Source organism: Eptesicus fuscus, chromosome 17, assembly GCF_027574615.1.
Source record: "Eptesicus fuscus isolate TK198812 chromosome 17, DD_ASM_mEF_20220401, whole genome shotgun sequence".
Taxonomy (NCBI): Eukaryota; Metazoa; Chordata; class Mammalia; order Chiroptera; family Vespertilionidae; genus Eptesicus; species Eptesicus fuscus.
In genome coordinates this window covers 18,900,729-18,912,915 of record NC_072489.1, presented here as the reverse complement: position 1 = coordinate 18,912,915, position 12,187 = coordinate 18,900,729, and the positions used below count along the sequence as shown (strand labels likewise).

General features: G+C 53.7%; 1 protein-coding gene across 2 annotated transcripts in view; it reads left to right on the top strand.

Moving 5' to 3' along the window:
• Positions 1–8,867, top strand: part of ADAMTS14 (ADAM metallopeptidase with thrombospondin type 1 motif 14) — a 76,112-nt gene extending 67,245 nt beyond the window's left edge. For both annotated transcript variants that reach the window (XM_008145418.3, XM_008145417.3), the window contains exons 17-22: positions 479–647; positions 1,116–1,248; positions 2,791–2,998; positions 5,781–5,910; positions 6,038–6,130; positions 8,368–8,867. In XM_008145418.3, the coding sequence (XP_008143640.2) occupies positions 479–647; positions 1,116–1,248; positions 2,791–2,998; positions 5,781–5,910; positions 6,038–6,130; positions 8,368–8,867 (1,233 nt within the window). The remainder of the gene's footprint in view (positions 1–478; positions 648–1,115; positions 1,249–2,790; positions 2,999–5,780; positions 5,911–6,037; positions 6,131–8,367) is intronic.
• Positions 8,868–12,187: the final 3,320 nt, after the last annotated feature.

The window sequence follows — 12,187 nt, the reverse complement described above, 5'->3', positions numbered from 1 at the left end:
ACTGGAATTGAACCTGGGACCCTTCAGTCCATAGGAAGACGCTCTATCCATTGAGCCAAACCAGCTAGGGCCGTGGTCGGCAAACTGCGGCTCTTTGGCCCCTTGAGTGTGGCTCTTCCACAAAATACCACAGCCTGGACGAGTCTATTTTGAAGAAGTGGCATTAGAAGAAGTTTAAGTTTAAAAAATTTGGCTCTCGAAAGAAATTTCAATCGTTGTACTGTTGATATTTGGCTCTGTTGACTAATGAGTTTGCCGACCACTGACTGCTAGTGCAAGAATAATCTCTTAAACTAACAGTGCCGGGTCAGCTGGATAGCCACAGGTGAGTGAAGTTGGCCCCCTACCTGACATCATGTATAAAACTTAGCTCAAAGCGGCTTCAAGACCCAAATACAAGAACTCAAACCCTAGAACTGTTAGAGAAAACGGATACATCTCATGAGATTGGATTCTGAGGGATGACATCTCCCCTCAGGTGCTCCCCCCAGCTGAGGGTGGCCCCCGCGGCAGCCTGGCCTACAAGTATGTCATCCACGAGGACCTGCTGCCCCTCATCGGCAGCAACAACGTTCTCCTGGAGGAGACGGACACCTACGAGTGGGCGCTCAAGAGCTGGGCCCCCTGCACCAAGCCCTGCGGAGGAGGTACTGCCCCGGGCCCGGCTGCCCCACCCACCAGCTGCCTTGTGGGTGCGGCCCTGGGCCTCTCCGAGGGGGAGGAGCCCGAGTGGCCAGTGGGTAACATTGTCTCTGCCTGCGGTGTCCCCAGTTCATGACTCAGTTTCTCCTTGAAGATCTCCAGGGTGTGGAAGCCCGTCTGGTAGGGTCTCCGGGCTGGGGTTGGGGTGCTAGCGCAGTAGGCAGGGCAGGGCCTCTGAGCAGAGAGGCAGCCATGTCCCCACCCACAGGACACCTGGGATAGAGAGACAGGCTGGTCAGGAAGGCTTCCTTAGAAAGTGACACGGGCAGGAGGGAGTGCAAAGGCACAGACGGAGGTGGGATTGGCCCTCCAGGCTTTCCAGAGCTCACTGTCCCCGAGGCCCCAGGCAAGGCAGTGGGGGCCTCACCCAACCAGCCCCTTGGCAGCCTGCCCCCCCGCCCTCCCCCCCACAGGTATCCAGTTCACCAAATACGGCTGTCGGCGCCGACGAGACCATCACATGGTACAGCGGCACCTGTGCGACCACAAGAAGAGGCCCAAACCCATCCGCAGGCGCTGCAACCAGCACCAGTGCCCCCAGCCTGAGTGAGTGCCCAGGAGGGATGAGGAGCCTGATCCCACGCCCGCCAGCCCGGGGTGTTGCAGACCTTCTTTCAGCCTCGGCCTTGGAGGAGGGGCTGCGGAGCCTGCTTCCTCCAGTCTGTAGCCCAGAGACTCAGCCCCGAGGCAGGACTCCCTGAGCAGAGAGCAGCCCATGCCAGGCTCTGCCCACGGCCAGCGCTGCCCTCCTGTCCATCTGTCTCCTCTGGGTCCTGGATTAACCTTCACAACCAGAAGGAAGATGCTTCCTTTGTTCTGTCACTTCCAGCATTCTTTTACAGGTGGGGAAACTGAGGCCCAATTTGGGGGCACAGCTTTCCTCAAATGACCTGGGAGGTCCATGCAGGTGAGGCAGATTTCAGTGCTGCCAGGCTGCAAGCCCCAGGCAGGGCACTGTCCACCAACTCTCCTCAGCTTGGTCATCTGGGCCATGGACTCAGCCTGGCCTGCTAGCCCCAGCCATGGTCTAGCCCCTGGTTGGGGTTTCCTGGCCTGAGGATGCAGGCTCTTTTGAGCACAGGGTCATATTCTTGAGGTTATTGGGAGGTGGCTTTGGGGAAGAGGAAAGAGCTGTGACTTATGGAGGATTCAAGGTCAGGCCTCCAGGCAGGGCTGAGGGTAGCTGGCCATGGGAAACCACAGAGAGCCAGATCCAATCTCCTGCCCTCCCAGGAGTCCTCCATGGTGGGGGGCAGGTGCCCACTGGCCCCACTGATTCACAGCAGCTCCAGCTCCCTCAGGCTAGGGGAGCTCCAGCGACAGGGCTGGAGCTGGTGACCAGCGCTAGAGCCTGCCACAGCCTCCCTGTGCTCGGCCCAGGCTGGGATCCCCAGCCCCTCAGCCCTCCACGCTTCCCTTTATGTGCTACTGTACACTGGTATTCAGGCCACCTTCCCACAAGTCAATGCAAGGCTAACAAGTCACCCACCCCAGCTTGTCTGTAAAATTGTCCAGTGAAGTTTTGGGGCTTTTTGTTTTTTAAAGGAAGGGGTTGACTGAAAGAGCCTGGTTTACCACCAGCTTAGCTGATCAGCACTGAAGCTCTGCAGGCGCTAATGGTGATAGTAATAGTGCCTGCATTTATTACATGCCTACTGTATGCCATGGACCCTGCCAGGTGCTTTACATAGATCAAGTCCTTTAATTGTCTGAAGTGCCCATGGGAGAGTCTTCTACTGTACAAGCTGTGACTGCAGCTGTGTTGTGCTCTTGATGGAAAGATGGGGCAACTGAAGCTTAGACGGGTTAAAAGCTTGCTCAAGGATATGCAGGGTGCCGGGATTTAAATATACATTATACCCATTTTTCGGATGAGGCGTCAGAGGGGAGATTAAGTGACCTCCCTGAGGCCACACAGCCTGGCATCTGCAGAGCCAGATGGACAGTGGTCTTGGCCCCCAAGCATTCTGAAGCCCAGACCCACTCTCTGGCTCCTGCCTGCAGCAGTTCAGTGGGTGGAAGCGACCTTGGGAGGAAATGTCCCCGTGGCCCCACCTCCCCTCCACTTTCTGCCCTGTCTGTCTCCAGGTGGGTGATGGAGGAGTGGAGCACCTGCAGCCGGAGCTGTGGGAAGCTGGGGGTGCAGACTCGGGCAGTGCAGTGCCTGCTGCCCCTCTCCAACGGTACCCACAAGGCCATGCCAGCCAAAGCCTGCCCTGGGGACCGGCCGGAGGCCAGGCGGCCCTGCCTCCGAGTGCCTTGCCCAGCCCAGTGGCGGACCGGAGCCTGGTCCCAGGTGAGTTGTCCTTAGAGGGTGGAGGGGCTGGGCCAATGGGGCACCTTCTCTGGGGAGTCAGGGAGGAGGTGGGACTAGATGGGGGAACTATTGAAAGATCCGGTGCTCCCCGCGAACGGAGTTTCTGGCTGACTTTTTCCCCCTTATATGACTTGGTTTTTCTCAACACTGAGTGGAACAGCTCTCGTGTGCCCTGGGCCATGGCTCTGGGCTAGGCCTTTAAATTCATTTACTATTTGCTTTGACCTTCATGCAGCACTAGGAGACATGGGCTACTATCCCCTTATTACAAATGAGCAAATTGAAGCACATTCTTGCATTCAATAAATATTTGCTAAGTGCCAGCTACATGCCAGGCACACTGAGCTAGGAATGCAGGGACCCGGCATTAAGCCAGCCAGATCTGATCCTTGTGCTTGTAAAGCTCATGGTCTAGTGACGGAGACATAAGGGACAAGTAAACTCATAACACAAGCATTTACAGGGTGCAGTTGGATCTGTGTGGGACGTGAGTGGATTAATGCACCAGGGAGGGCCTCACTGAGGAGGTGACCTTTGAGCTGAGGCCCGAGAGATGAGCCACAGAAGGCCCCTCAGGCAGGGACAACTTTCCACGTTCCAGACACTGAAAGGGCAGTGGGTCTGGAGCTTGATGAAAGGGGCGGGGGCTGCAGGAGGACATGGGGAAGGTGGCCAGGGCTTTGGGAAGAGGTATAAAGCTATACCGTATCCTCAGAGCAGTGGGAAACTACTGAGTTTTTATGTGGGTGTTACACGAGCTCCGATTTCAGGTTTAAAGGTTCACGCTGGCAACTCGGTAGAAAGTTCATTGTTGGGAGGCGGAGTAGAAAGGGAAGCAGTAAGAAGGTTGTGGAGCAGTCCAGGCGTTCTTGGCTGGGCCCTGGCAGTGGCCATAGGATCTCTTTCCGATGTCTAGGGTTCTCTCTTAGAAATTCACTTGATACAAACCTTGAAGACATTATGCTAAATGAAATAAATCAGCCACAGAATGACATATGATCCCACTTAGATGAGGTACTTAGAATAATCAAATTCATAAAGACAGAAGGTAGATGGGTGGTTTCCAGGGCTGGGGGAGGGAGGACTAGGGAGTTAGTGGTTAATTGGGACCGAGTGTCAGTGTGGAAAGATGAAGAGTCCTGGAGATGGACGGTGGTGAGGGTTGCCCAACAATATGAATGTACTTAATGCCACAGAACTATATACTTAAAAATAGTTAAAATGGTAAATTTTATGTGATGTATATTTGGCCACAATTTAAAAAACTAATTTGATTAAGGAGATAAGCACAGGGAGGGTTATTGTAACAGCAAAAAAAAAAAAAAAATGAGGGAATATCCGAAATGTTTACCTATTGGAGATTGGGAAGGAGAATCGTGGTCTGTTCATACAATGAATACTACAAACAAGCTTGAACGGTACGCATCAACATAAACCTCAGAAAAAGAAATGTGGTAAAAAGCACCGAAGTATGAAGAAGAAAAGCCCTTCCGATTCACTTAAAGTTTAAAAAGGCACAACACGATATTTGAAAATAAGCCGGAATGCTGGTGTTTTAAAGCTGGTGGTGGTATTTGAACAGGTTTTCATGACCAACTTCTTCAGACTTTTCTGTACGCTTGAAAGATTGCATCATAAAGAGTATTTTGAAATAACCAAGAATCCCCACACAACTCACGAAGATTTTCTGTTCTCCGTAATACGTAGATTTATCTGTTTCAGTATAAAACAGGAAGATTGCTGGTCCCACAAAAGACCCCACAGTTAAATCTAACAGAGAACTGACAGGTGATGGGAGATAGTTGCCCATTATAAGTCGTGGCAAGCACTTGAGAGCAATTGTTTGTAATTATTCACCTCAGAAGGATGAGCCACCTTGTGTCAGGGTTCTGGGTGGCCTGTGACACGGTGTCTCCCTCGGGTTGTCCCATGCCGTCTAAGAAGGGGACCTCTGCAAGTTCTTCCCCATCCCACTAGGCCAGGCTGTGCTCGGTGCCTAAAACCCAGCCTTCTCATTCTAGCTTCACTTGGGCAGTCTTGCTTTTCCTGAGGCCCCACCCACCACCACCCATTTGTCAGAGGAAGAAGTGTAAGGGGGATGCTGTGTGTGGCAGCCCTCGCATGTGGTTGTTGTCTTCTGCTCCTTTTACCCACGCCTTTTCCTCTTGGGGAAGAAGACATTTTTGAGCATGCCTCTGCACGCTGAGTTTTGGTCATCTGAGCCACAGATTCAATGAATGTCAGACCTAGAAGGGTCTATGGGACCTTGTCACCCAACTGTCTGTTTAGCAGATGCCATGATCCAGGTCCCTGCATCCTGTTACCAAGATAGCATCAAGTACACGGTCCTGCCCCAGGTCCCAAGGGCTGGTGGATCAAACAGGGGAGTTTGCCAGGATGAGACACGACATATGTAAGAACCCGGACACAGACCAGGCAGAGTGGACACAGGCGGTACTGCCGGAATGGGGTCCTGAGCCAGGTTTAACCGTTCAGATGGTGGAGGGGTGCCTGGGGTTCTGAGCTCAGTGGCTGTCTGCCACCCAGGACAGGAGTATTTGATGGCTGGCGTGCTGTCCTGGTGAGGCTGTTCAGCAGCAGTTCTTTGCTCATCCCGCTGATCAAGTGGGGACTTGGCACCTTTCTTTGTACCCTTTCTGTCCTGGGCATTGGCTGGATTGGAGCTCACCGCCCCCTCCCTCTGTCTGTCCACCTGCCCCTCCCCGACCACTGTGGCCTGGCCCTGTCTGTCTCATGGCAGTGCTCTGCCACCTGCGGAGAGGGCATCCAGCAGCGGCAGGTGGTGTGCCGGACCAATGCCAACAGTCTCGGACAGTGCGAGGGGGACAAGCCGGACACCATCCAGGCCTGCAGCCTGCCTGCCTGCAGAGGTGAGCCGGATAGGATGGGGAGGGGGGGGACAGGCAGGCCCAGCTCCTCTAGACCCGATTCCCAGCCCAGCCTGTATCCTGGCCCCTAGAAATCCCCAGTATCAGAGGTGCTCCTCTCTGCTCACAGGAAATCTCCAGAACTCTACCGTGAGGGCTGACGTCCAGGCACTCGTGACCCCACAATCTGGGCCCCTACATCCTATTAACAAGATAACATCAAGTAAGTGTTTTTCTGGGCCCCACTCCTCCCCCAACCTCCCAGTGGCCACTGCTCCATGTGGTGGAGCAGACCCAGCTTCCAGCCTGTGCATGTGACCTTAGCCTCCAGAAGCCTCAGATTCCTCAGCTGTGAGGTGGGGACAATGCTTGTCCCGGTCCATGATCCCTTATCTGCAGTTCTAAAATGCTGAAAGCTGCAAATGTTTCCCTAAATTTGGTGCAGATTCATTTGGCAGCAAAATTTGACCTGAACTAACAAGAGATCAGTTATTCTGCTATGAAAACATTGCCATATTTGGTTATAAGATGATGTCCCAATCTCCACTGGGAATGTTATACAATATGAAACAGTGAATATTATTTTTCTAACCTCAAAAGTTCTGAATTATGAGCCATATATTGTTTCAAGATTTTTGGATAAGCAGATGTAGATCTGAGCTGCGGTCATACGGCTGTTGAGAGAATTAAATGAGATAATGCATGCACGCCTGTCCAGCTGTCAGCTAACAACAACCAAAATAGTAGTTTCTCTCTGCCTCATGATCAGTTCTTTCTCCCACACATGCATCCACCCACCCACCCAGCCACCTATCCATTCATCTACCCATCCATGCACCCACCTATCTACTCATCCATCCATCCATCAATAATTGACTAGGCACCTGCTATGTACCAGGATCAATGTTCTATGTGCCCTTCTAAATTCCTTCTCTCTTTCCCTTCCTCTCTTTCCCAAGGGTAATTGTAGATCTGAGTTAAGAAGAAGAGTAGCAGAAAGATCACAGACCCTAACTCCTAGTTCGAGGACCAATTGTCCTTGTGCCCTTGGCAAATCCCTGAACCTCTCTGAGCTCAGTGACCTCATCTGTAAAACAAAGCGGTCTGACTAGATGTCCTCAGAGAATTTTCTGGCTCTGACTTTATGGCTTCTCTGCTCCTGTGCTGAGGCTCAGGCTGTGCAAGGGCCTGGGTTTCCTTCCCTTTTCCTCCCAAGAGCAAAGGATGGGGCTCTGATTCCGGTCCTAGAATTCTGGCGCCATCTAGAGGCCACAAGACTCATTCCCTCGACTTCTGTTAGCGCAGAAACAAAGCAAACAAAACGAGTATAGTGAGCACTCCTCTGTGCCAGGAATTTTATAAGTGTTATTTATATTGTTATTATTCATTGGCAAATGCCAGCGTTATCCCCATTTTTCAGGTGAAGAAACAGAGGGTGGTGGTGGAGAAATTGACTTGCCCAAGGCCTCACAGCTTTTAAGTGGTGGAGCCTTGATTGGAACCTAGATCTGCTTGATTCCACATTCCCTGGTGGAGGGCTTAGTGCTCCAAATGGCCTGTGTTTGATCAGCGTGTCACAAGTGTGACTTACCTGGGTATTCGCCTGTCCTGGTGGAGTGGATCAGACTCCTTTAGGTTGATTGGGAGGAGGTACGGGTTCCCATTTCCACCCAGAGCAAGGTTCCCAAGATCTGCTACACGTTAGAGTCCCCCAGGGCCCAGGTCACACCTACCCCACCCGGTCTCTCTGGGTTTGGAGCTCGGCAGTGGCTATTGGTAAAGCTCCCCAGGGGATTCCAGTTGGCAGTCAAATCTGACAACTCATGATGTAGGGCCGTGGTTCTCAGAGGTTCCCGTGTGTTGGCATCACCTTGAAGGTCTTGTTAAAACACGGGGCTGGGCCCGAGCTGGTTTGGCTCAGTGGCTAGAGCATCAGCCCGTGGACTGAAGGCTCACCAGTTTGATTCCAGTCAAGGGCACATGCCCGGGTTGTAGGCTTGATCCCCAGTGTGGGGTGTGCAGGAGGCAGCCAATCAATGATTCTCTCCATCATTGATGTTTCTCTCTCTCTCTCCCTTCCTTTCTCTGAAATCAGTAAAAAACATTTACAAACAAAAAACACAGAGCTGGGCCCCACCCCAGAGTTTCTGATTCGGGAGGTCTGGGCGAGGCCTGAGAATGTGCATTTCCAACGAGCTTCGGTGATGCCGCAGGCTGGGGACCTGCTTTGAGAACCACTGCTCGGCGTTTAGTCCCTCTGCCACATAGTAAGGCTGTTACTCAGTCCTGTCTCCTGTCAGGCGGCCCGTTTCTCCATCTGGGAACAAGCTTTATAGTGAGTCCAGCCAGAGCAGGAGAAGGGCCTGCAGCTGGCGGGCTGAGGGGGAGGCCGGGGGCGTGTCCTGGTGTCAGCGGCTGACAGATGTCCTCCCGGCATCGGTCCCTGTTCTGTGTGTGCAGCAGAGCCCTGCATGGGGGACAGGTCGATCCTCTGTCAGATGGAGGTGCACGAGCGCTACTGCTCCATCCCCGGCTACCACCGGCTGTGCTGCGAGTCCTGCTCCAAGAAGGCCTCAGGCCCTGATGCCAGCCTGGACCCCCGCCTGACCTCACCACCACCCTCCTCCACTCCTGGGAGCCCCTCGCCAGGAGCCAAGGCCCCTCCAGATGCTGTGGAGCCCACTGTGGCCTCAATGGGCTCAGACAACCATCCACGTGGCCGACCCACACAGCTCCCAGGACCTCTGGGTACAAGCCCCCCAGTGACCCAGCGCCTCGGCTCTGCTCCCCAGAAACTGAGTCCTGGAGCATTGCAGAGTACTTCCCCTGGCGCCACCCGGGGGCGGCCTTGGGGCTGGACCACTGGCCCACCTCTGCCAGCCTCTGAGGATAAAGGGCAACTCAGCGGAGACCCGAAGCACCCGGGCGCCAGCCTTCCAGCCACCTCCCCGGTGACATGAGCCCCGCCCTGCCCATCCCGCCGCCAGTCAAGTTTACACTCTGTGGGCCCAAGACCTCCAGCTCAGAGGACACACAGCGGGCCAGGGGCAAGCACAGACTTCCTTTTAAATTATTTGCCTTCTTGTTCTAGTTTCGGGCTGTGATACTTTCCACCTGTGAGACGGGTGTGTGAGGAAGAAAAAAAAATCAGGGAAAACCGTAACCTGAGATACCTCAGCAAGCAGCCCAGGTGACTGAGTCGAACCTCTCAGGGGCTCCTGTCTGTCTCCCATGCCAGGACTGAGGGCCAGCTAACGCCCTGCCCTCACAGCCACTGGGTCCCACACTGGATCCGTCCAGCTGCCTGTCTTCACCAGAACCTGTGGGACCCCTATGCAGGCCCTGTCTACCTGGCCCCTCTGCTCAGAGAGGCAAAGCAGGGCCAAGGGAAGTGGAGGGCGGTGCCCCGGGGCAGTCAGTCAGAGAGGAAGGGAGCTGGGGGTGAGGGCGGTTGGGGGGCTCCGGCTGCAGGGCTGGGGCAGGCGGGAGGCAAGTTTATCTCAGGCCCAGCCTTTTGTAGCAAGAGCTCCATGCAGCTCTTCCAGCCAGGGCCAAGGGGCAGTCCAGCTTGTCACCAGTGTTGGTGGCCACCTCTGCCTCGGTAGACAGCACTTTCTGTTGCTTCTGGGACCTCCAGTCTACAGGTGGGCCTCCCAGCCTCACTCCAGCTCACCCAAGGGGGCTCCGAACACTCTAGAAAGTGTCTTCCTCATCCAGGGATTTCCCAACTGGTGCTAGAGCCATGGCTAGACCAGAAATGGCAACTGTCATCACTCATCACTCCAGGGCGTGAAGGGAGGCGGCCTGGAAGGGGGCCGGTGGGACACAGAGGGAGACGTGCATTCTCAGGCTGTGCCCCATCCATCATTGCCCTTTGCCAGAGACCACTCCTGCTGGAGTTAGGGGTCCTCTTCCCCCACCTGGCTTCAGCTGAGCCAGAGGTTTGTGGTGCTGATGGGGAAGGGGAGTCAGGCCTCAGAGCTGAGGACCAGAGTCCACTCATAGCCGGGCTCTGAGGAAATGACAGGGGCCACCCCAGGCAGGCCTCTGCCCCATGCTGGGGTGGGGAGGAGACACTGACAGACAGCACTGTGGTGCCTCAGCTGCTCCTACCCCCTTACCTCCAAGGGCAGATAACTTCCCTTGACCCTCTGGCTCTCTGGAAGCCACCTGAATCCCCAAGGGTCCCTCCCAGGGGCCCTCACCCCAAGTGGTGCAGAGGGTCTCCCAGACCCTTCAGCAGGTGTAGAGGTGCTTGCTAGCTCTTCCTCCCCAGGGTGAGGGCTGTTCTGAGCCAGGCTAGAGGGATAGGAGCAGCGGGCCGGCCTGTGAGTGCCTGGGGCGGAGAGCCCTCCACCTGCTGCCCGCCCCTCCTGAAGCTGGGGCACACACTGAATCATTCCTGTGGCCCAGCCTGCCTGTGAAAGGGCGTGAACTCCGCCTTTGAGATCCAGATCTTGGAATTGTTCTGTATTTATTAACATTGTCCTTGGTGTTTTGTTTTGGACCCCAAAATGTCGTGTTGTGTGTTTTTTCTCTCTGTGTTTTAGAGGACAGGGGCTGGGCTGTGGCGAGATGATTGGGGGTGGGGGCTGGACGGAGAGATGCTAGAGGCACGAGAAGACTTGACCCTCAGCCTCCCTGCCTTGGCCTCACTGGCTCTGGGGCTCCTCTGAGCATCAGCTCAGGGTGGAGCGGTAAGAACAGGGCTGGGGGGCCCACTCAGGTTTCACCACTGAGGAGCTGTGTGGCCTTGGGCAAGTCAACATCCAGAATGTGGCCCAAAGGGTAGAAGTGCCGGGAAGGTAGTTTGGGGATCTGCATGGCGAAGAACATTCTAATGAGCAAGGCGGTTCAAACATGCAAGGGTGACTTCCCTGGAAGGTGGTGAACATTCTTTCCTGCAAAAGTCCGAATGGAACGTGGATGCTGGGCAGGTGGTAGGAGTATGATGCATCTTGTTGGGCGGGGAAGGCTGACATGAAACATGTTCTGTACAGTTTAAAAGAACCAATCCACAGCTAACCTCCTGCAGTGTCAGACATCGCTAATCCATCACTGAGTGTATGGATTTGTGTTTCACAGGCCCCCTCCCTAACATTGTGGGGCCCACGACAAGGACACAGAGAACCCCTCCAGGGACCTCACATGCCTGTGGGAGCATTCTAGCCTTCAACTTCAAGCCCCATTTATATCTCCCTGCAAAAACCCTCCTCCCCTTAGAAACTACCCCTCTTAAACAGCTATCACTCGGGCCTATCCTTCCACTCTGCACATACACGGTAACGCAGGCACACCTCGGGGGGACTGACCTAGGGAAGTGCTAGCACAGGCCCTACAACTGCACTCAGGATTGTTCGGGCAGGGAATTCTGTGGGACCAGCTACCCAGAAGGTAGACCACAAAGAGGCAGATGACCCCAGGGGGACATATGCCCTTGGTGCTGTGCAATCCTTGCCATGGTTGGTAGTGTGGGCAGAGTGGGTCTCTAAGAGCCTCAGCACCCCGGCTCCAACAGCAATTTGGGCACATTGCTTATGTTCCCCTCCCCCACTGCCCAGGCAGCAGCATTTCCATCCTGAAATCTGTCCAGCTAAATCTTCATTTAAAAAAATATTTTTTTATTGATTCAAGAGGAAAGGAGAGGGAGAGAAGGATAGAAAATCAATGATGAGAGGGAACCATTGATTTGCTGCCTCCTACATGCCCCCTACTGAGGATCGAGCCTGCAACCTGGGCATGTGCCCTTGATGGGAATGGATCCCGGGACCTTCAGTCCACAGGCCAGGCTGACGCTCTATCCACTGAGCAAAACCGCCTAGGGCTAAATCTTCATTTTTAAGGGCATATAGTACCCCCTGTATGACTAAATGACCATTTATTAAACCATATTCCTTAGTACTGTAAATCTAGGTTGTTTCTAAATTTTGATATCATAAATGATGTGAAGTAAATCTTTTCATTTTTACCTGATTTTTCTTAAGACAGCTTCCAGAAGTGAATTAGAGTGAAAAATGCACCAAAACCACATCTTGAAGGCACTTGATATATATTTCCTATTGCCTTCCATAAATTGTCCAGACTTTAGTCTCTCCAATGGGATAATAGTACTACCGCCCAACTCTAAAATTTTGGTTTTCGTCATCTCAAAAAGCACTTTCAGAAGAAGTCTTGGGCATCCAAACAACATTGCCAGAACGTTTTGAATTTGCTGTCTGCAGAGCAAGAATTGGCATTCATAGTGGTGTCCCCAAGAGCCTAGGATACTTGAGGGGCCTTC